The sequence below is a fragment of the Lampris incognitus genome, chromosome 8 (assembly GCF_029633865.1).
Source record: "Lampris incognitus isolate fLamInc1 chromosome 8, fLamInc1.hap2, whole genome shotgun sequence".
In the NCBI taxonomy this organism is placed as follows: Eukaryota; Metazoa; Chordata; class Actinopteri; order Lampriformes; family Lampridae; genus Lampris; species Lampris incognitus.
In genome coordinates this window covers 29,415,407-29,437,463 of record NC_079218.1, presented here as the reverse complement: position 1 = coordinate 29,437,463, position 22,057 = coordinate 29,415,407, and the positions used below count along the sequence as shown (strand labels likewise).

At 42.6% G+C, this 22,057-nt stretch overlaps 1 protein-coding gene across 2 annotated transcripts; it reads right to left on the bottom strand.

Annotated features, from left to right (window-relative positions):
* Positions 1–8,293: 8,293 nt before the first annotated feature.
* On the bottom strand, positions 8,294–13,435 carry plp1b (proteolipid protein 1b). 2 transcript variants are annotated; one of them, XM_056285431.1, is made up of 7 exons: positions 13,289–13,435; positions 10,920–11,106; positions 10,637–10,793; positions 10,204–10,381; positions 9,828–9,901; positions 9,520–9,585; positions 8,294–9,258 (listed from the first exon to the last, which is right to left on the bottom strand). In XM_056285431.1, the coding sequence occupies exons 1-7, from the start codon at positions 13,290–13,292 to the stop codon at positions 9,184–9,186; spliced, it is 741 nt and encodes a 246-aa protein (XP_056141406.1). In that variant the 5' UTR covers positions 13,293–13,435; the 3' UTR covers positions 8,294–9,183. The 2 variants fall into 2 exon arrangements, with proteins under 2 accessions (XP_056141406.1, XP_056141405.1); XM_056285430.1 differs by lacking the exon at positions 13,289–13,435 and adding an exon at positions 11,480–11,737.
* Positions 13,436–22,057: the final 8,622 nt, after the last annotated feature.

Below are 22,057 nucleotides of genomic sequence, written 5' to 3'. Positions count from 1 at the left end.
TCTGAGGTTGCGGATGTGTGGGGAGGGAGACAGTGGCGTTATCGATGGTGAGGCAGAAGTTGTGAGTGTTTTTTTGTATGTGATCTGGGACAGATGATGATCATGTCAGATTTATAACAATTTAGTTTGAGGAAGTTGGCTTGCATTCATGATTTATTATCAGTGAGGCAGTTGGCCATACTGGAGTAAGTTGTAGTGGTGATGGATTTAGTGGCGATGTAGAGCTGGATGTCATTAGCGTAGCAGTGGAAGTGGAGACCATGAAGATGTATGATGTTACCAAGGGGGAGCATGTAAAGGATGAACAGGAGAGGACAACCCACCAAACCCTGGGAGACGCCTTGGGACAGAGGAGCGGTGAAGGAGGTGCAGTTGTTGATGCTGATAAACTGTTGTCTGTTTGTGAGATATGACTTTAGCTAGGAGAGGGCAGTACTGGTGTCAAAAGCTGCAGTGAGGTTGAGGAGTTTAGGAATACTAGGTGGCCAGAGTCTGAGGAGAGGAGGAGGTCATTGGTGACTTTAAGGGGGGCTGTTTCTGTGCTGTACTGTGAGTGGAAACCAGATTGAAATGGTTTGAACAGGTTGTTGGAGATGAGGTGAGCTAAGAGTTGGGAGGTGACAACATGTTCCAGTATTTTTGACAGAAAGGGGATATTGGCGATAGGCTGGAAATTGCTCATGATATCAGGGTTCAGTCCTGGTTTTTTGAGGATTGGGGTGACAGCAGCCAGTTTAAGCATATGGGGGACTAAACCAGAGCTGAAGGGGAAGTTAATGATGAGTGAGGAGATAGCGGCAGGCGGGGAGACACCCTGGACAGGCCGCTAGGCCATCACAGGGCCCACACACACACACACAAACACACACACACACACACACACACACACACACACACACACACACACACACACACACACACACACACTTTCACACCTAGGGACAATTTAGTATGGCCGATTCACCTGACCTACATGTCTTTGGACTGTGGGAGGAAACCGCAGCACCTGGAGGAAACCCACGCAGACATGGGGAGAATGTGCAAACTTCACACAGAGGACGATCTAGGACGACCCCCAAAGTTGGACTACCCCGGGGCCTACCGCCCAATGACTGCTGGGATAGGCTCCAGCATCCCCGCGACCCTGAGCAGGATGAGCGGTTTGGATAATGGAATGCCATGGAGATTGCTGGGAGACAGTCCTTAACAAGATTGGATGGAATGGGATCCAGAACACAAGTGGAGCTTCTCATTCCTGCCGTAAGGTTGGACAGTGCCATTTAGGACACAGAGGAGAACTTTGACTGGAGCTGAGTGGTAAAGGGGCGGGGTGGTGGTGGTGGTTGGGGAGGTGGTCAGGTTGCTATAGACGGTGTCAATTTTAGTTTGGAAAAATGAAAGGAAAGAGTTGCACTTTAACTGTGAAGGAATTGGAGGTATTGTCACTGGGTCTGAGAAGTTTGTTTATCGTGGAAAAGAGAGCCTTTGAGTTTGTGGAGCCAGAGTGTATGAGTTGTGAGTAGTAGGTGGACGGGGCTGTGATTACAGCATCTTTGTATTGATGAAGGTTGTCTGTGTAGGCTTGGAGATGCACTGTTAAAGCAGTTTTCTTACAGAGTCGTTTGAGCTGGTGCTCACAGGATTTCATTTGATGGAGTTCAGGAGTATACCAGGGAGCTGAGTTTGTGAATGAGACTATTTGGTTTTGATGGGGGGCAACTGATCAAGACATTGATCATTATAATAGCTGACAAGATTGGAGGGATTATCAGACAGCGGGGGAGGGGAGGCAGATATTTTACTAGTAATATAGGCAGAAAGAGCTGAGGGGGAGATAAATTTGAGATTTTTGAAGAATATTTTGTGTTTGACTTTTGGGATGGGGTTAGGGATGTCAGTGTCCATAGTGATTCAGATTCAGACAACTTTATTTATCCCAGAAGGGCAATTCAATTCCACAGTCTACCCAGACCACACACAAACTCACAGACAAGTGGCAATCACCAGTATGTCAGAGACAATAGACAGATCAGTACATGGACAAGAGATGTACGCTGTCACCCTCGTGTGGCTTTGCATGCAGACTCACTTGAGGACCAGGCGCAGGATGAAAATTCACATAAGTTAAAACAATAGAATAAATAGATAAATACATCAATAAATGAAGCATTCTAACATGCATTGCATGTTACATTCCACCACTACAGTGAACATTCAGGCCCACAAGCCATGCGAAAAACAAACCAGGTATAAACCAAGTATTGCAGTTCAAAACAATATAAAGCATTTATTTAAAATGACTAATCTCAGCATTTAACAGCCAGATAGCAGAAGGAATGAAGGACCGAGAATAGCGATTCGTTTTCCTATGGGGGCGCTTTATAGCGCCGGCCTGAGGGCATTACAGTGAATTCACTGGACAGGACGTGGTCAGATTGGCTAATAAGTCCTTTGCTTTCTCGGCCACATGTTTCTCCCAGAGGGAGCACAAGTCTCTCTGCTGGACAACGATTATTTTGGAGCAGACCCTAACGATACTGTTTAGGCTATTCCTGTCCTTCACAGTCAACCCATTAAACCAACAAATAGAGGAAGTGAAAAGACTTTCAATAAATGACTGGTAGAAAATACATGAGATGGTGTTACAGACATTAAAGGAGTTAAGCTTCCGCAGTAAGTGAATTCTTTGTTGTCCACGCTTGACAATCTAATCTGTGTTCACGTCTAACTAGAGTTTGGAGTCGAACACGGTTCCCAAGTATTTATAAGTGTCAACAATTAGAAAATCCTTGCCATCAGTGGCGGCTGGTGCTAACAATTTTTGAGGGGGCACAATTTACCTTGGCACAGCAGCTTCAGAGTTATAAAGAAGGACAATGTAGCCTTTAAATTTTATCCGGGGTATGAACCCAGGATAAAATCTATAGTCCTTAATAACTCTGTGACTGTGTGGACATTAAAGCAGCTGTCAGGTGTGCTGTGCCAAGGTAAATTGCACCCCCCCTCAAAAAAAATTGTTAGTACCAGCTGCCACTGCTCACCATGTATACTGCTAGCTTTGGGTTTATCACTGTTCTTCCTAAAATCAGTGATAAGTTCCTTAGTTTTTGACACATTAAGGCCAAGGAAGTTATCATCGCACCAATCAACAAAGGCAGGTAGGGCACAATCGTGATCTGAGTCTGAGCCTCATAGAAGAGACAAAAATGAGGTATCATCAGAGAATTTCACCAGGTACCTACCCTCTTTAGAAGACCTGCAGCTGTCTGTATACAAAATAAAAAGCAGGGGGGAAAGAACGCAACCCTGTGGTGAGCTCCTGTTTGAGACCAGGACAGAGGACATAACTCCATCAACTAAAACCTGCTGGGTTCTGTCTGTTAAAAAATGTACAAGCAACATTAACGGTAAATTAGGTAAATTAAAATAAGCAAGCCGCTCGAGCAAAATCTGAGGTTGCATCTTGTTAAAAGCCGAAGAGAAGTCAGCAAATAAAAGTCTCACATGAGAACTGGGTTTCTCCAGGTGCTTATTTCTCCATATGCGTTGTCAAGGGTAAAGAGTTTTGCATCCTCTACACCCTTGCCAGCTTGATAAGCAAACTGCAAGGGGTCTAGTTTGCCATCAACTAGGGAGACAACCTCATCTTTTAAAATGTTCAGTTTTTCATTGCAAGTGATGTAAGTGCAACAGGTCTGAACTTATTTAGTTCTCTGGAATTTTTTGATTTCGAAATAGGGATTATAGTGGAAGTTTTCCAGATTGAAGGTAACTGGCAACAGTCGGCATACATCTCAAAGAGTTTAGTGAAGACCTCATTGAGCTGGTCAGCACAGTAGTGCAGAGTGCGCCCGCAGATGGTATCAGGGCCAGCAGCCTTCCTTATGTTAATTTTCTTAAATAAGGCTGTGACACATTCTTGAGATATCACAATATTATTCTGAGGTATAAGGGACTCCCTCAACCTAGAAACATTATGAGTAAAAACAGACCTTTCAAAGCGAGAGAAAAACGAATTAAAGGTGTTTGACAGATCAGCACCCTCCACGCCATTAACACTGATAAGTTGCCTGGTTTCACTTGCATATTGGTTAACAATTGATTTGATCCCTTGCCAGACTGCTCTAAGGTCACCACTGCTATATTGCGTTTCTATTTTTTTGGCCTTAGCTATTTCATTTCTCACTTCTCTGGAGACAGCCTTTTTCTCGAGAGGATTGTCGGTGTAAAAGGTCATTTTCTTTTTATTAATAACCGATTTGAGCTCTTTAGTTATCCCAGGTTTGTTATTTGGGTAAGTAACAACCTTTTTAGTTGGGATAACTGAGTCAACACTGAATGTAATGTAAGATGAGATAGTGTCAGAAAGTTCATCAATATCATCACAAGCGTCATAAAAACATTGCCAGTCAGTGTAATCAAAACATGTGCTACGCCCCCTAGTGGCCAGAGGACCAAGGCGCAACATTTACCACAACAGAACAAACCAAATATGGGTGCAGCCTCACAAAACCACAACTTAAGCAGGATGAACCACAACGTGAGCAGAAAGAACCACAACTTAAGACATATTTAATACAAAAACACAGCAACACGGGGACATAGGGCGCTAATCAGTGGCACCAAATAAACTATAAACTGAAAAGAAAACCCCTCCCCCCTTAACAGGCGTCAAGCGCCCCTAAATACATGGGTTGGTGCCCACCGCTAAACTAATGAAGAATAACAAACAAACTAAGTGTAAAGTAAATGTAGACCCCAGGGTGTCTAAACTTACCAACTTACCCAAATGTCCCCTATGAGCTTAAACAAGAAAAGAAACAAAGAAAAACGAACCAACAAACAAACATAGGCTGATCAGAGGTAAACTAACTCATAGTCTTAATCAAAAACAAGACAAAGACAAAACCCAACCAACCAACCGCTCGCCTCCTGATACTGCCACTACCCAGGAGAACGAGAGGGAACAATGGAAAGGCTAGGACTATATATAGGAGGAGGAGCAGGGCGTGGCTAATTGGTGATACGGAGCAGGTGTGTTGATAGACAGTGGATCCAAGCTGCAGCTTCTGTAAGAAAGGGAATTGTGGAGACACTAGGGGGAGACAAAACCACAACACACCAGGACAGAGCGACACATCCATACAACATGCAGGCCTGCATACATTAAACACAAAAACAATACGGGACATAACACATGCCTGAAGAGAGGAGACACTGTCCTCTGACAGAGTCTTTACTTGTTTCTCCCCACACTCAAGACACCTGAAGGCGGGTTTGTACATGGGCATAAGATACACACTGTTATGGTACGATGCACCAAAAGAAGGCATGGGCAAGGACTTGTAAGCACCGCATACTGAACCATAACACAGGTCTATCATAGTGTTCTTTTGTGTGGTGGCATAAGTCACATACTGTTCGTATGTCCTCAGAGTCTTGTTTAAAATACAGAGGTTAAAACCTCCAAGGATAAATTTGGGGGCATCCGGGCAGATTGAATTGAGCCTGTGTATTACATCAGCAATCGATGCATTAGCTCGCGGGTGAATGTACACTATCGTGAAGAACAGCTGTTGAAATTCACGAGGCAAGTGGTAAGGGCGGAGTGAGATTGACAACAGTTCAATGATTGTCAGGTGGTCAGAGATATTGAGGTTGAGGCTGGAGAGTTGATTTATTTTGAGACCAGTAGAGCAGACCAACCAGGATGTGACCATGGCTGTGAGTGGGGAAGTTGATATGTTTTGTGAAGTTGAAGCATCATAACAGTTCCAGGAATTGAAAGGCAGATTTACAGTCAGTGTCATCAATTTGGATATTAAAATTACCCAGGAGGAGAACGAGAACAATGTGACTCTCAGCAGTAGGCGGCCCCAACGATGTGCTTCACACTTTCCCCTAATCCAGTTTAGTTTTAAGGCTTCTTCGGGGTTGATTTGCCACAGATTTCCTTCTTGTAAGCTGGTAAGTTATTCATACGAGGCAGTGATGAAGAGGAAGTGGCTGCAGAGTTTTGCTTTTCAGACAGGAAAAATTATGCCGTGAAACCATTTTCACAGAACATATGTCTATGTGCATTCACAATAGTTTGGTGAGAATTCTAACTGACCCTATATTTGTAAATGAATAATCTTCTGTCTGATTTAGCCTCCAGGCCCTTACAGATGTAGTAATGCAAAGTGGCTTTGGAGAATCACCTGGAAATCCAGAGGAAATCCCTTTAGTGGAGCCATCTGAACAGTCTGTTGTCGGCACCTCTACAGAAAAAAGGGAAGAAAGTGACAACACACACGCTGACCAGCTAAACACAGAACCCAATGAGGGTTGTGTCAAGGTCTCTCCGGATGCTAATGCGGAGGACCCAGTGGAAGAATCATCAACCGAGGGGACGACTGGCCCTAGTCAGCAAACTCCTCAAGCTGCTGCCGAGTTCGAGGTCAAACTGGAAGACCAGTCTACAGAGGACGCTGAAGTGGCACTTGCAACCGAACCAGAACCAGTTAATAATTCAGACACACAGGACATTGAAATGAAATCAATCATACAACCTGTAGAGGAGAATGGTGACCTGCTTCCTCCAGGTAAAGAGCCTGCTGCTGACCAACCTGCAGAGGAAATACCTCAACCTGTGACTGAAGATGCAGCAAAGTCACCAGTTGAAACCAATGGACTAACTGACACTGCCCCCACAGTGGAATCTGCAGTTCAAGACATGGCAGTTGTTGAACCGGTCACTGAACTACTGGAACAATCTACAGCTGAATCTACTCCTCAACAATCTGAAACCACTGTTGAATCTGTGGAGCCCATACCTGAGTCTGCCACTCAGATGGAACCAGTTTCAGAGACAGGAGCTGGAAATGTGACTGAGGGTGAGATTCAGTCTGCACATGAAGCTGTTGTAGAGCAAAATGCCGAACCATCACTCGACACTTCTGCCAATCACGTGAACGAGCCCGCTGACAAGGTTGCTTGTGAAGCTGTAACTGAGCCATCAGTTGTGGAGGCTGTAGGGAGTCAGCCAGCAGAAAGCGCAGTTGAACAATCAGAGATGAGAAATGTGGCAGCACCTGCAGCTGAAGCCATTGCAGAAGCTGCTGCTGAACAGGTGGAAGATGCAGAAGCACCATGCTCAGAGGGAACTGGAGAAAACCAACAAGTTGCTGGCAAAGGCGCAGAATTTATGTAAGTTTGCTTTCTTGACAATTAACGTCACACTCAATGTGTCATGTTGATTTTTCCTGGTAAGATTTGCATTTGACACTGGTGTTTCTTTGTAGTTCTGACGTGATTGAAAAATCTGTTATGGACCTCCAAACTAACCGAGGTCTTTCTGCAACTAGGTGAGTTTGAATCACTGAAGTTTTGAGAAAAGACAAGCACTTTTTAATTCAGATGTATACCTGCAAGCCGAATGTTGCTTTAACAATGCGATGTGACCAAAATAATGTGACAATTAAACTGATTCAAACTTGAGCATCTCTGCGGACACTTTTGGTGCATTATTGCTGTGAAACTTGAACTTTTTTTCTCTATTTCAGGGTTGGTCAAGCTGTTTGTTCATACTGTGACAAAATAATCGATGGAAATGTCAAGATCACAATTAATGATCCTCCAATTTGCTGCCACCCAGAGTGTTTGAAGGTGTGTTCTGTCTCATTTACTTGATATTTACTAACCCCCTCTCTCATTTTACTTGACAAGAAACAGCTGTCTGTGAACCTATCTCTTAATTGTGAAGTTGTTCATGTTGTGGCATCCTACTAATGTTGAGAACATTAATTACTATTGCAGTGTGGTGTATGCAGTAGAGGACTGGGAGACATGTTGACAGCCATGTTCCTGCACGGCACAGTGATCCATTGTGAAAGCTGCCTCGGAAAAACACTCTAGAGATCGAGGCTAACCAGAGCAAAGAAGATATCGGAAAATAATCATCACATGCCACTGTGATTACTGTGTTCTCTGAATTGGAAATTTTGTCACAATTGCCTTAATTGCTCTATTCAAAATATATTTTTTTATTTCTAGGATAGCTGCTAGTTGTTTTTCCTTTTGAATGATCATAAAGGACTTGCTTTTCCTTTTGAGCAAATGTTTCCACGTATTCCTGGCTGTATTGTAAGAATTAATTTCTGAGTTGGGTTTGAGAACACATAATTTCTTATGACAAGCAAGTTTTGCCACTTGATAATGGGGCTTGAATAAAACATTTTAAACAATGTGGATGGCAATGTTGCAACATGGTACATTAAAATGGAAATAAAAATCACAATTTTAATGCTTCAGATTCAAAAGCTTTAATCAAACTCTTAATTTCAAAAGAGCATACACTATACAACCCAGCTCATTAAATAGCAGGACCACACTTCAAACAACAAGAATCTGGGAATTGTTACATGTGAGAGCGTCAATACTTGAAGCATATGAAAACAGCTTATTGTAAGCAATAACCAAAGCACTTCCGAGACAATCAATACATATCTACCTTTTCCCCCCAACTCAGTGGTATTTAAAAGAAACAAAATGCACTATGAGTGAATGCAAACTATATGCATTGTAAGTGACGGTACACCAGAAACATAAATACACCATCAAAGACGTCAGTGCTTTCGATTAACTTCCAAGAAATCAGGAAAATCTAGAGCCTAGATATCATCCTTTGCACAGTCAGCTTTATTTGCCTTAGTTCATGTGAGCTTGATACATAAAATGATCGCTATAAGGCGACAGCGGCAAAATCATATTCAAAATCAACACATGCATCAATAAGCGCCGATTATGATTTACGAGGGACACTGTCATCTCCTAGTTATTCTCGAAATGACACACGTCCCAATTAAACAACAGCATCAGTACCAGCTGATGCTGATTGGTACTGATGGTACCAATCTGCATCAGTTGGTACCATCTAATGTCATCTGAGAGTAAAATTTGGTGAGAAAGCCAGAACTTGCTGCAGTGAATGGGTTATCATTCATCCCTGTGTCTGTTGCTCATACCAAAAGATCAGAACAAGAGCATTTGTCAGTTACTTGACATTTCCAAGGACATACTTAACAGGCAATCCAGGTTTTGGGCCACAGTTTCACACTGGATGGATGGAACTTAACATGGCATTTGTTGACTGTCCATCTCATACCCAGTGGCCAGGGGTTGATGGGCAAAAGGGCACTGCGCTTAACAGCGTAACCCTTTCCTGCCCAGGAACCGAAGGACTGCATAGTTATAGGTGGTGGCTACCACATACAGAAACTGGAGCGGTGCAGATTGATGAGACAGAGGAAGGCAAAAGAACACAAAAGAGTTCAAACTTTCATGTTTGTAAGTTTGCAAAGAACATGAAAATGTAATCAATTTGCAGTCATTTGAAATCACTTCCACAAAGGGTAACTCAGAAGCAGAGCCTCCGTTTTGTCTTACGTTGATACGTTGTTTAGTTAATGAAGTTTACATGCTAGAATTAGATGTTTTAATTGACCAATATGTATATGTATTGCTGAAGTAATCACTTACCAAAGCTAAGAGAGCAATCCCAGCACCAGCGAATGCAGCTATGTACAAATCATAGGTGACGTGAAACTGGGGAAATATCAGACACATTGTAGGTTAGCACAGATAAAGAAAATCACTGATCCCTTTTTTAATTTGTCATCTTACGTGAACCCATTGGGTGTGATCTTTTTTATTCATCATCTCTTATTTACACATCTAGCATATCCTTGTTGGATTTTAGAGGGGATAGAAGTAGAACAAATAAGAAATAGTATCAGCGTAAGCAACACTGATGAAAGCATAGCAGAATATTCAACATGGAAACTCACTTCGCTGGTTTTGCAGATTGATGCCAAGGTCATTCCACATGCCTTTCCTGGCATTGCATTCCAAGGTAGGAGACCTGCAACAAAGACAGAAGCAAAGAAAGCAATTTAAATGTTTTTTTATTCCCCCACAGTGGATTTTCCAGTGAGTCTTTATCAAAAAATGTTGCCTTAAAGTTGTTCCTTCCTGTCATGTGAACAAATTCTGAGACAAAGATCAGGTACGGTTAACAACAATGAATATCATTCAAGCTAGGAAAACAATTAACTAGTACTGATATCACTTTCTCCAAGGCCTAATGTATATGCATGTAAGCCACAAAATCATTCGCAACAGAATGACAGACATGAGGTCAGCCCAACCAGTAGAATGACACACCATACTGCCTGGCATCCATGCAGATCCAACCATGCTGATTGATGCTAGGCGTTGTCTCTGCCAGGATGTTGATGTTGTGGCAGGTCTGTGCCATGTTGAAGAAGAAGAATACTGGGATGGCAGTGAAGGCAAACACTGCCAGCCAGATGACAGCTAAGATGTATGTCACTATAATAAACTGTGGAAGGAAATGGTACAATACAAAAGGTCACAGGAATGTACTGCAGGCATCCAGCAGGTGCATGACCCAAGGTGGTACAATTAATCAGTCGTAATTCATTACAATGGGAAGGATTTATGGAAATTAAGAACGTTTGAATCATTTTACAAGCTAAACAGGCCTCCATTCAGCAACTTAACAATGACCTGACGTCATGACGATCGCCCTCCCTCCCTCGCTCCTCCGTCCTGCACCCTCTCTCCCTGTTCTCACCGTCAGGCTCAGGCAGCGGCCGCATCTTGTGCTCCTAAACTCGCCGAAGGTCTGCTTTACAGCACTGGTGGCGTAGAAACCCTCGGCCAGCAGCAGGATGCCGTAGAGAAAGAAGAAAGATGCCAGGCCATAGATCACATACTGGAAGTACTTAATACTGGAACACACACAAGCCACGAGGAAGAGTCAGTGAAACAATAGTCAGAATTTGCTGCAAAGCAAATCTGGCACACTTAAGTCATCACAAATCACAATTTATGGATGTCAGTGAAGTTCCACTCACAATGAGGCCATGACCACATAGTCCTGAATGTTGCGGGCGAAGTAAGTCTCGACAAGGACTTCGGTCTGAGCCAGTGCTTCGTGCCCACAGCCACAAAATAAAGCCATGCCGGCAAAGCACAGTAAGGTGGCGACCAGGGATGGATAGGGCACTGCCCCAAAGCACCGGATACAGCAATCATAACAACCTGAGGGGGCATAATATATCAGCAAACACGCGGCACACACCGCACATATAACCACACAGCACATCTAAGCCACGGAGGGGATGCCTTTCATTCACCCTTTTGGGGCAGCAATGGAAATGACCTCGCTCTTTCTGCAAAATCCATCAGCATTCACCAACCTCCATCAGCAGGCAAGAAAGCAACAGAAAAAAAATTAGAGCAGCAGTGACAACCGAGTGTTGAAGCAGTGATTTCCAGTAAAGCGTCCATATAAAAGCTGTCACCAATGACAATCACATGCACTTCCTCCAGTGTAAAGTGTGCAGCAGAAGCATGTAGCAGATATCCAGATTGTTAATAATTGCATTGGCAGAAATGGGAGAGAGGAAAGCACCTAGGGCTTTGCAAAGCCAAGGCTGCCTGACCGGGAACATTTGCTGCTTTTGATCCTTTGCGCCGCAACAAGCGAGATTCCAGTGTCAACCAATGATTTCAAGGACTTTCTACAACTTAATGCAACTTTAAAAAAAAAAGACCCTCGCTGAACTGGTTTTATCCGTAAGTGAAGGCTCCTCTGCTTGTGCCAGCACCTCGCAACTCAGCCCCTGCTGTCTCTTGTCCAGCCCTCTCTCACCACTGGTCACAGGCGTCACCAGGCAAAGGAGAGATGGAAGTGAAACAGGGGCTTTAGGGGGGTCTAAAGAAAGAGGATCTTTTTGTGGCCGGAGACACAATATCCTTTGTCTTTGCCGTGATCTGAGAGGAACAAAGGGCAGCGATGTCAAACAAACAAAGACCACAGTGGTACACATGAGCACGGGCACGTACGCACACATGCACGCACGCACGCACACACACGCACACACACACAAACACGCACGCACACACACACACACACACACACACACACACACACACACACACACACACACACACACACACACACACACACATACGCAAAAACAAACATGCACACAGTAGTAAGCCCCGTTGTTGGTGGGTGGGTGGGTGGTGGGGAACGGGATGGGGGGGGGTCACTACAATTCTCACAACACCACCGGTAATGTCCCTCAGGCCGGCCTACAGCCACAGCTGGCTGAGACTGGTACCATGGCACTGAGTGTCAACGCCTGCGGGGGTTGAGTTCAAGTGTTCAAGAGTGGGTGGAGGCACAATGACTGAGAGGGATCATTTAAATATCTTCACAACAACAACCCCACTCGTTAGTACTGTATTACTGATAACACCCCCCCTTTTTTTTTTAAAGAGAGGAACATTTGTGGTCATGCATCAGGGATTCCAGAGGTTCCCACACACAAACAAAATGTAACACACACGTGTCTCATGTAGTAAGAAATTGAAGGGACAGAGGCCACAAGTTGAAAAATTTTGCTGCTTGATATTAAATAGTTGCGCCTGGAAGATTGTTAAGAGTTTCTAAAAACAAAATTGGCTGCCGACACCTACTTTTGATCTGTGCTCTGCAATATTGGTTCCAATGACAAATTGTCCACGATATAGCTGTATAGGGATTCATTGCCAAAAACATTGGTAGATGCATTTAGATATCGGTGCCAACTCTAACTGATCCAAGCCTACAGCTGTTTTACAATGGATTGAAAGTCAACATTTTTTTTTACAAGTAAGAAAAAAAAAACAAGATAGTTTTTTTTTTGGTTGGATGTTTGTAGAAATTATCGTCTCATGTCTGTGACCCATATGGGAGTAAGTGACCTCTTTGACATGAATGACCTTGCATGGCCCCACCATAAACAAGAGTCAGTCTCTGTGAGCCATTCTGATTGCAGCCAGCACTTACCAAATTCGTGGTCAGAGGAGTTTATGGTGAGTTATTTCAAAGAAAATAATCCCAAATCATTTTGCATTAAGTAATTAATTACGCTACTCAAATATGCCCAAAGTGTCAATGTATGTCTGAACTTCAACACGTCTTTTGGAAAAAGAGCAAAGCTGAAGATGAATAATGCTTAACTCTTTCACAAGTGGATGTTTAAATGCTTTCAAGTTAATCAAACCATAGGATTAATCTGCGACAAGCATACAATAATGTCCACATTGCCTGAAGCCAACATGATATCTTAAGACAGAAAGAATGCATTAAAAGGTACTTCAGTAAGTTACTGGCATTCAGATAACATTAATAATGCATGAATAAGAATGATTAAAATTTCTGTGCACTCACCCATGTCGAGGAAGAAGTGTGGGGTTATTGAAGTTTTTGCTTGGTTGCTTTGTGACTGTGATATGAGGATATGAGACGTTTTTCCCCGCCACTCCTATATGAATCTGACTTGCGCTTTTGTCTGATCAACAATAGATCGACCCCATCTGCCCGAGTCACATCTTAAAGTCACAAAGTCCCATTTCAGCTGCCAGTCATTATTTATAGAGCCATGGGTTCAGCACTGAGGACAGGGCATGGGTCACAGACTCCAATAAGAGCCCCATTCTTGGTATTTGGTGGTATTTGCTGTATCTTAGTCGCTTGTACTTGCTTTAATACTTGCGGCTGCTTCTCAAGTCAAAGGTGTGGTAGGTCTAGGTAGTAATGCAACTCAAGTCTCTGGTCATGCATGCACACTGCACCATCATGTACTGGTAGACTATATTCAGAAGTCAGTATGTAGTTTGGGATTACTCTTTGACACATGAAAGCCTAGTGCCTGATAATTCAGATTAAAGATCCTGCAGAGATTATTGGTCTGTTTTTGTAAGAAATGAACATGTGCAATGCAAATCAACTAATGACTGCAACGTAATATAATGCACCAGTGCACACTACAGTGTTCAACAGTGTGTCCTTGCTAAACATTTCATATTCTTTCAGTTGTTCAGCTGTTCATGGTCTGCATATAGTATGTGTTAGAAGTAGGACATCGTATGGTAGATGTCAGCATGATGCAATTAATGGATCTGGAGCACTTTGGAACAGCATATTGAGAAACACACAGATAAGAGGAGTGTCTGCACGAAGGAGTAAAATAAGAGATGGGGAATCAAACTGCCAGCGACTGACATTGATGAAGTAGACCAACAAGGGGACATTGACGTTCGGGTCCAGCTGCTGCCCTCATTCCCTCCCTCCCTCTTATTTGACCTAGTTGATGTCAAAGCTGGGTTTAGCACAAAGGAGCCAGTGTGGTGGCGGAGCAAACACCATGCTATCGTTTTAAAGTACCCTCTTATTCTATTTGACTTTCCATTTAAAGCTCACGACCAACGCATTTTCACAAAAATCAACATAATCATATGACAGCAATGAGAGGATGGTGAAATTGCTTGCTAAAATGGTACTGTTTCTTTAGCAGGCTTACAGATTAGCAGTCTTGATCCAGAGTTATTACACCAAGGCTGTATGTGTTATTCCTGAATACACAGTGCTCATTTGGTGAATAATGCTCTCTAAGGTAATCAGCAGTTATCAATCAGTGATGTGAAGAACTACAACAACTACAACTACATTTAAACCAATTTTCCTCATGCTGCATGCAGGATCTGTTTTGATCCATGGATCCGTGAGGTGACCTTTCTGACTGATGGATGCACACAGGCTGAACGCTGTCTCACCTAATCTTGTTTTGAACACCTCCACCCCCCCCCCAAAAAAACAACAAAAAAACAAACCCAAAATGCCTCAATGCCTCAACTGTTTTAGGTGACAGTTGTCTCCTGGTCACGACCTAAAGTGACCCTTTAAAGAAATGCAAGAACTTTGTGGGACTGCTCAATTGTTTCATGAGAGTTTTTGTCTTAATCTATTAAACCCTTATAATGTTATGTTCAGATTGTTTTAAAGATTTGCAGGACTAATTAATTCGTTTTATGTGAATCAGAGCTGGCCCAAGGCATAAGCGAACTAAGTGGTCGCTTAGGGCCCCCGTGCCAGCAGGGGGCCCCCAAGAGCACTTGAAATGTCAAACAGTAGTAATCACCAAAAAACAAAAACGAAATATTTTGATATCATGTTATTAACAGACTGACACATTAATGCTACTGGTTTAATCATTTCCGCTGCCTATGTCAGAGCTGGGGTCAGGTTCATGTGCATTATAAGTGTAAGCAAGTACATCGCGACAGTATGTCACTTAAAATGGTTTATCCGTCTGGCGCAGAGAAGCGAAAGAGGAGGAAAGCAGAGGAGGAAAAAACAGCTGGATAAAGGTATCTTTAATCGACCAATTACGGCATGTTATCATGAACATTCACTAACAATAACGTTAGTTAAATAGATGCCTCAAACGAACCAAGGTATGGTGAGCTAACGTCAGCTAGCATAGTTAGCTAGCTAGATGGCTAGTGCTTTAATCTAACATTAGCTAACAAAATATACCAGTAGCGACAGTTATGCCTTTAAGATAGAAATGTCTATTGCCACTATTCATAGAGCTATGATGATTTAAGATGTTAATGCTGTTTTAGGATGAAACGGGGGGGGGGGGCAAACCAAATTCTGCTTAGGGCCTCATAAAGCCTTGGGCCGGCTCTGATGCGAATCATTAGTCACTAGTGGCCCCTCTCCTGAAATCATAGCTGTACCGGACTGCAACATTTCAGCACCTTGGACAGCTCAATAAAACTGTATACGGAGGGTCGATTAACTGAAAGTAAGCAGAGTTAATCAGAGTGTGAAGGTCAAAAAGGACGGATAAACTCTGAGAAAGATGAAGGAAAGATTATGTGCCAGAGAGAGAGAGAGAGAGAGAGAGAGAGAGAGAGAGAGAGAGAGAGAGAGAGAGAGAGAGAGAGAGAGAGAGAGAGAGAGAGAGAGAGAGAGAGAGAGAGAGAGAGAGAGAGAGAGAGGGAATAAAAGTTTAATAAAGGCTTAAGAAACTTGATGTTTGAGAATACGTGCTTTTTTTGTCAGCTCTGCAGGTTGGGTGTGGGCAGGCCGGGATGGTGAGGATCAATATATGAGATCAGGTGGAAGAGAAAGCTGTCGAGTCTGTCAAGCCTTGCTGAATTGTAGAGATCAGAGCCTGCCCGGTCTGTCAGATGGGACCTGGACTTGATGGGATACATACATATATATATATATATATATATATATATATATATATATATATATATATATATATATATATATATATATATATATATATATATACACTACCGTTCAAAAGTTTGGGATCACATTGAAATGTCCATATTTTTGAAGGAAAAGCACTGTACTTTTCAATGAAGATAACTTTAAACTAGTCTTAACTTTAAAGAAATACACTCTATACATTGCTAATGTGGTAAATGACTATTCTAGCTGCAAATGTCTGGTTTTTGGTGCAATATCTACATAGGTGTATAGAGGCCCATTTCAAGCAACTATCACTCCAGTGTTCTAATGGTACAATGTGTTTGCTCATTGGCTCAGAAGGCTAATTGATGATTAGAAAACCCTTGTGCAATCATGTTCACACATCTGAAAACAGTTTAGCTCGTTACAGAAGCTACAAAACTGACCTTCCTTTGAGCAGATTGAGTTTCTGGAGCATCACATTTGTGGGGTCAATTAAACGCTCAAAATGGCCAGAAAAAGAGAACTTTCATCTGAAACTCGACAGTCTATTCTTGTTCTTAGAAATGAAGGCTATTCCATGCGAGAAATTGCTAAGAAATTGAAGATTTCCTACACCGGTGTGTACTACTCCCTTCAGAGGACAGCACAAACAGGCTCTAACCAGAGTAGAAAAAGAAGTGGGAGGCCGCGTTGCACAACTGAGCAAGAAGATAAGTACATTAGAGTCTCTAGTTTGAGAAACAGACGCCTCACAGGTCCCCAACTGGCATCTTCATTAAATAGTACCCGCAAAACACCAGTGTCAACATCTACAGTGAAGAGGCGGCTGCGGGATTCTGGGCTTCAGGGCAGAGTGGCAAAGAAAAAGCCATATCTGAGACTGACCAATAAAAGAAAAAGATTAAGATGGGCAAAAGAACACAGACATTGGACAGAGGAAGACTGGAAAAAAGTGTTGTGGACGGATGAATCCAAGTTTGAGGTGTTTGGATCACAAAGAAGAACGTTTGTGAGACGCAGAACAAATGAAAAGATGCTGGAAGAATGCCTGACGCCATCTGTTAAGCATGGTGGAGGTAATGTGATGGTCTGGGGTTGCTTTGGTGCTGGTAAGGTGGGAGATTTGTACAGGGTAAAAGGGATTCTGAATAAGGAAGGCTATCACTCCATTTTGCAACGCCATGCCATACCCAGTGGACAGCGCTTGATTGGAGCCAATTTCATCCTACAACAGGACAATGACCCTAAACACACCTCCAAATTGTGCAAGAACTATTTAGAGCAGAAGCAGGCAGCTGGTATTCTATCGGTAATGGAGTGGCCAGCGCAGTCACCAGATCTGAACCCCATTGAGCTGTTGTGGGAGCAGCTTGACCGTATGGTACGCAAGAAGTGCCCATCCAACCAATCCAACTTGTGGGAGCTGCTTCTGGAAGCGTGGGGTGCAATTTCTCCAGATTACCTCAACAAATTAACAGCTAGAATGCCAAAGGTCTGCAATGCTCTAATTGCTGCAAATGGAGGATTCTTTGACGAAAGCAAAGTTTAATGTAAAAAAAATCTTATTTCAAATACAAATCATTATTTCTAACCTTGTCAATGTCTTGACTCTATTTTCTATTCATTTCACAACATATGGTGGTGAATAAGTGTGACTTTTCATGGAAAACACAAAATTGTTTGGGTGATCCCAAACTTTTGAACGGTAGTGTATATATATATATATATATATATATATATATATATATATATATATATATATATATATATATATATATATATAATGCAATTTTCTTTTATGTTTGGTGGCTTGAAAGGGCTGTTGTTTGCTGTTTGCTGTGTATGAAAAGGGGAAGAGTTTACTTTTGTATGCCACAAAAGAAGGATGTTATAGTGGCCAGGAAAGCTAGTTTCACAGATGATAAATTATTGTGAATACCAACCCACATCATACAACACGTGAAGTTAGTGTGAAAATTGTTGATAGTGTGTTGTTGCGGAAATAAGTGAGGGTTGATTTTTCTTTAATGCAAAAGCTTTGAGAAGGTGCTGTAATCACAAAATACATTTTGGAGAGCAAAAAATAAAATAAAATAAACGCCTTTAATGCAGGGGGCATCATGAATAACTTTTTATAAAAGTCTTTTTGACCATGTCCTTGTTCAAATCCAATGACAATTTCAAAGAATATGAAGCAAAACAAATTGAAATGGACATGCTGCATCGCAGTCATTCCTTGTATAGCAACAGATATGAACTTTTCTGTGCTATATATAAAAAAATCCAAAAGGTACATCAACCTAAATAAATAATTCTGCAATACATGAGATCCAGAATGGAGAATGCTTTGTCGATAAGGCTGTAAGTGTTTATTGAAAAGTTAGTCTAAACTATTCCATTGCAAGAGGAAAAGGAGGCCGTATAGGGATTGTGATCAAATGCCTTCGAAACGTAGGAACATTTGCAATAAAGACGTGCACCAAGGAATTTAATAAAGATCCTGGATTCATCCAAGGGCGAGCAAGGTTTTGTTTATCCCAAGGCCTGTGGTGGTGGGGTGGGAGCAAAGGAAACATCAGAAAAGGTTGGATTTACAGAGTTTGGGTATAGGGTGGGGAGAAAATGGCAGGGTAACAGGAGTCAGTGACCAGTTAAAGCTTGCCAGCTGCAGCAGAACAGAAAAATAACAGCTTGAAGGCACGATGGGGACAGTGGAGAAGCTAAGCGCAGCAAGGAATACTGGTTTTGGTGGCAGTTGCTCAACCTACTGCAGGAAGTGGTGGAATGTAATAAGTGCGTTTACTCAAATATTGTACCTAAGCAGGGCAGTCTTAATGCATGGGCACGCTGGGCAGTTGCCCGGGGGCCCCACAAGCATAGGGGCCCCATACTAATCTATGTATGTTGTGACTTGCTGTCAATAAATAAATAAATACTTTACTATACTAAACTATAGATATTTGTTATTGGAAAATGCATATTTAGCATGTGTTTTACTACTACTAATGAACAATATTAATGTTAATTTTTATGATAACAAGTGGACATTGGCATTTGCCTCTGATTTAGTATCACGGTCACCTCTGCAACCACACATGCATGTATGTGTACATATCTTGTACATATGAGTGGGTGTGTAGGTAGGGGCACCAGTGCACTGCTTTGCCCGGGGGCTTATAATGCTGTTAAGACAGCCCTGTACTTAAGTACATTTTCTTTTTTGGACCCCCCCCTTTTTCCCCCCAATTGTACCCGGCCAATTACCACACTCTTTCGAGCTGTCCCGATCGCTGCTCCACCCCCTCTGCTGAGCCGGGGAGGGCTGCAGACTGCTACAGGCCTCCTCCGATACATGTGGAGTCGCCAGCTGCTTCTTTTCACTTGACAGCGAGGAGTTTCACCAAGGGTACGTAGCGTGTGGGAGGATCATACTATTCCACCCAGTTCCACCTCCCCCCTGAACAGGCGCCCCGACTGACCAGAGGAGGCGCTAGTGCAGCGGCCAGGACACATACCCACACCCGGCTTACCACCCACAGACATGGTTAATTGTGTCTGTAGGGATGCCCAACCAAGCCAGAGGTAACACGGGGATTCAAACCGGCGATCCCTGTGTTGGTAGGCAATGGAATAGATCGCTATGCTACCCGGACGCCCCCCTTAGCTACAATTTTGAGGTACTTGCACTTTACTTGAGTAGTATCCATTTTATGTTATTTTATACTTCCACTCCACTACATTTCATAGGGAAATGTATTTTTTACGCCACTACTTTTATTCAACAGCTTTGGTTACTAGTTGCTTTGCAGATTTAGATTAATACAAATTATAAATCAACTAATACATTACGATGTGTTTTTATAGGCCAAGCTACCCAGCAGTATATAAAGTAATTAAAATTAGCTCCACTTTTTACCAGCTGCAACATTAAAGTGTGAACACATTAATGTATCAATAATTACAGTCCAATTATATGATATATATGATTCTGAAACGGGCCATTCTGCATAATGAGTACTTTTACTTTTGCCACTTTAAGTATATTTTGATGCTAATACTTTTGTACTTTTACTTAAGTAAGATTTTTGAATGCAGGACTTTTACTTGTAGCAAAGTCGTTTTACACTGTAGTATTGCTACTTTTACTTAAGTAAAAGCTCTGAATACTTCTTCCACCACTGACTGCAGGGATCAGCAAGGCAAACGAGGGCGAAGAACGTTGGAAGAGGTGGCACTCCAAGGAGAAAAGTGGGCGGTGGGCATCGGCCTGTGCAACTAGGGGTTAAAAGAGGTCCTATGAGTTGAATCGAGGGATGAAGGTCGTAGAGAAGGTGAGGCAAAATAGGATTGTAAAGCTGAAGTCTCCTCATTTAAACTGCGGGGAAACCTTCCTTTTTGTAGCTGTCTAGATGAGAAAACCCACACTTGTATGAGCGATAGATACAGCTTTGTTTTAGCTGCCTTATAAAAAAATGGCTTTTAAAGCTGTCTTGAAGAGTTTGGGATTTTTGTTGACTCCGCGCATTGCTGTGGTCAAAAGCGGCCGAATTTCGCAGAAGAACGACTTCATTTCGTATAATTTAGCATTGCCTCTTGTCACAAAAATCGACATTCACCCTCTGGTATCTGGTGCATTGATTTTGAACAGAGGCGTGAAAGATGTGGAGTGGATTTGAAATATAGCCACAATTAGTTACATCTCTAATTGTGGCGACATATACATATCCTGTTTATGTGATGTAAGTAAATCAGATGTAGTGGGAAAACCGAACCAGACGAGCCTTTGGAATAATGACACAGCAACATCTCATTTTATCACTGTATCGCCTCATCTTCTCATGTAAACCACAAAGGGGTGTCAAAATTAAGTCGAGATTGTGGAAAAAAACCCCATCTCAGCAGCTTTAGCCATTGATTTCAATGGTTTGTTGAACTTTCCCTTGTTGAAGAAGTGCTAATTGGCCAAGTCAGCTGGCGTTGTTTGGTATCAAACGCTGCTTACACGTGGTTCTTGATCATATATAGTTTGAGGCCACTGTTTTACAAATTTCTTAAAATCAGTAAACCTCTGAACAAACAGGAAATGTCTTTTTTTTCGTTTATTTTTTATTTTTTTACTACTTTATTAATCCCCGTGGGGGGAAATTCTTCCACTGCATTTAACCCATCCTAGCTGTGTAGCGAGGAGCAGTGGGCAGCCGCCGTGCAGCACCCGGGGACCAACGCCAGTCCGTCCTGCCATGCCTCGGTCAGGGGCACAGACAGGAGTATTAACCCTAACATGCATGTCTTTCTGATGGTGGGGGAAACCGGAGCACCCGGAGGACACCCACCGCAGACACGGGGAGAAGATGCAAACTCCACACAGAGGACGACCTGGGATGACCCCCAAGGTTGGACAACCCCGGGGTTCGAACCCAGGACCTTCTTGGTGTGAGGTGACGGTGCTAACCACTGGGCCACCATGCCGACCAGCGGTTAGCACGGAGTGGAAAAACCACTCCATGTTTACATGGGTTATGTCAGGGGACAAACTCCGGCAAGTCTGTGTCAGATGTGGAAATAAACTAGAAATCGAAACACTTTGGAGGGACTTGGATTTCTGACATGACTCATCGCTCGTTCCAAAAATGTTTTAATAGGCAGCTCATTTCAATTAAATGACATGATAACAGGGACAAAAGAAAGGGATCAAACCTCGGCTAAATGTCCATCATCACAAATGCAGCGGTAAAGAGCGACTCCTTTGAAGAGAAACAACCCCAATCACTGTTTGATGAAGAATCTTTGTCTTTACGGGGTTCGAAGCGGTTGTAAAAGGAGCAATAATCTAAAAGTGTAGTGAAATTCGTTTAAAAGGTGAATAATTCAAGTGATATACATATACATACAACTACAATGGTATTACAGTTATCTCTCAGAGGATCTTACAGAATTCCT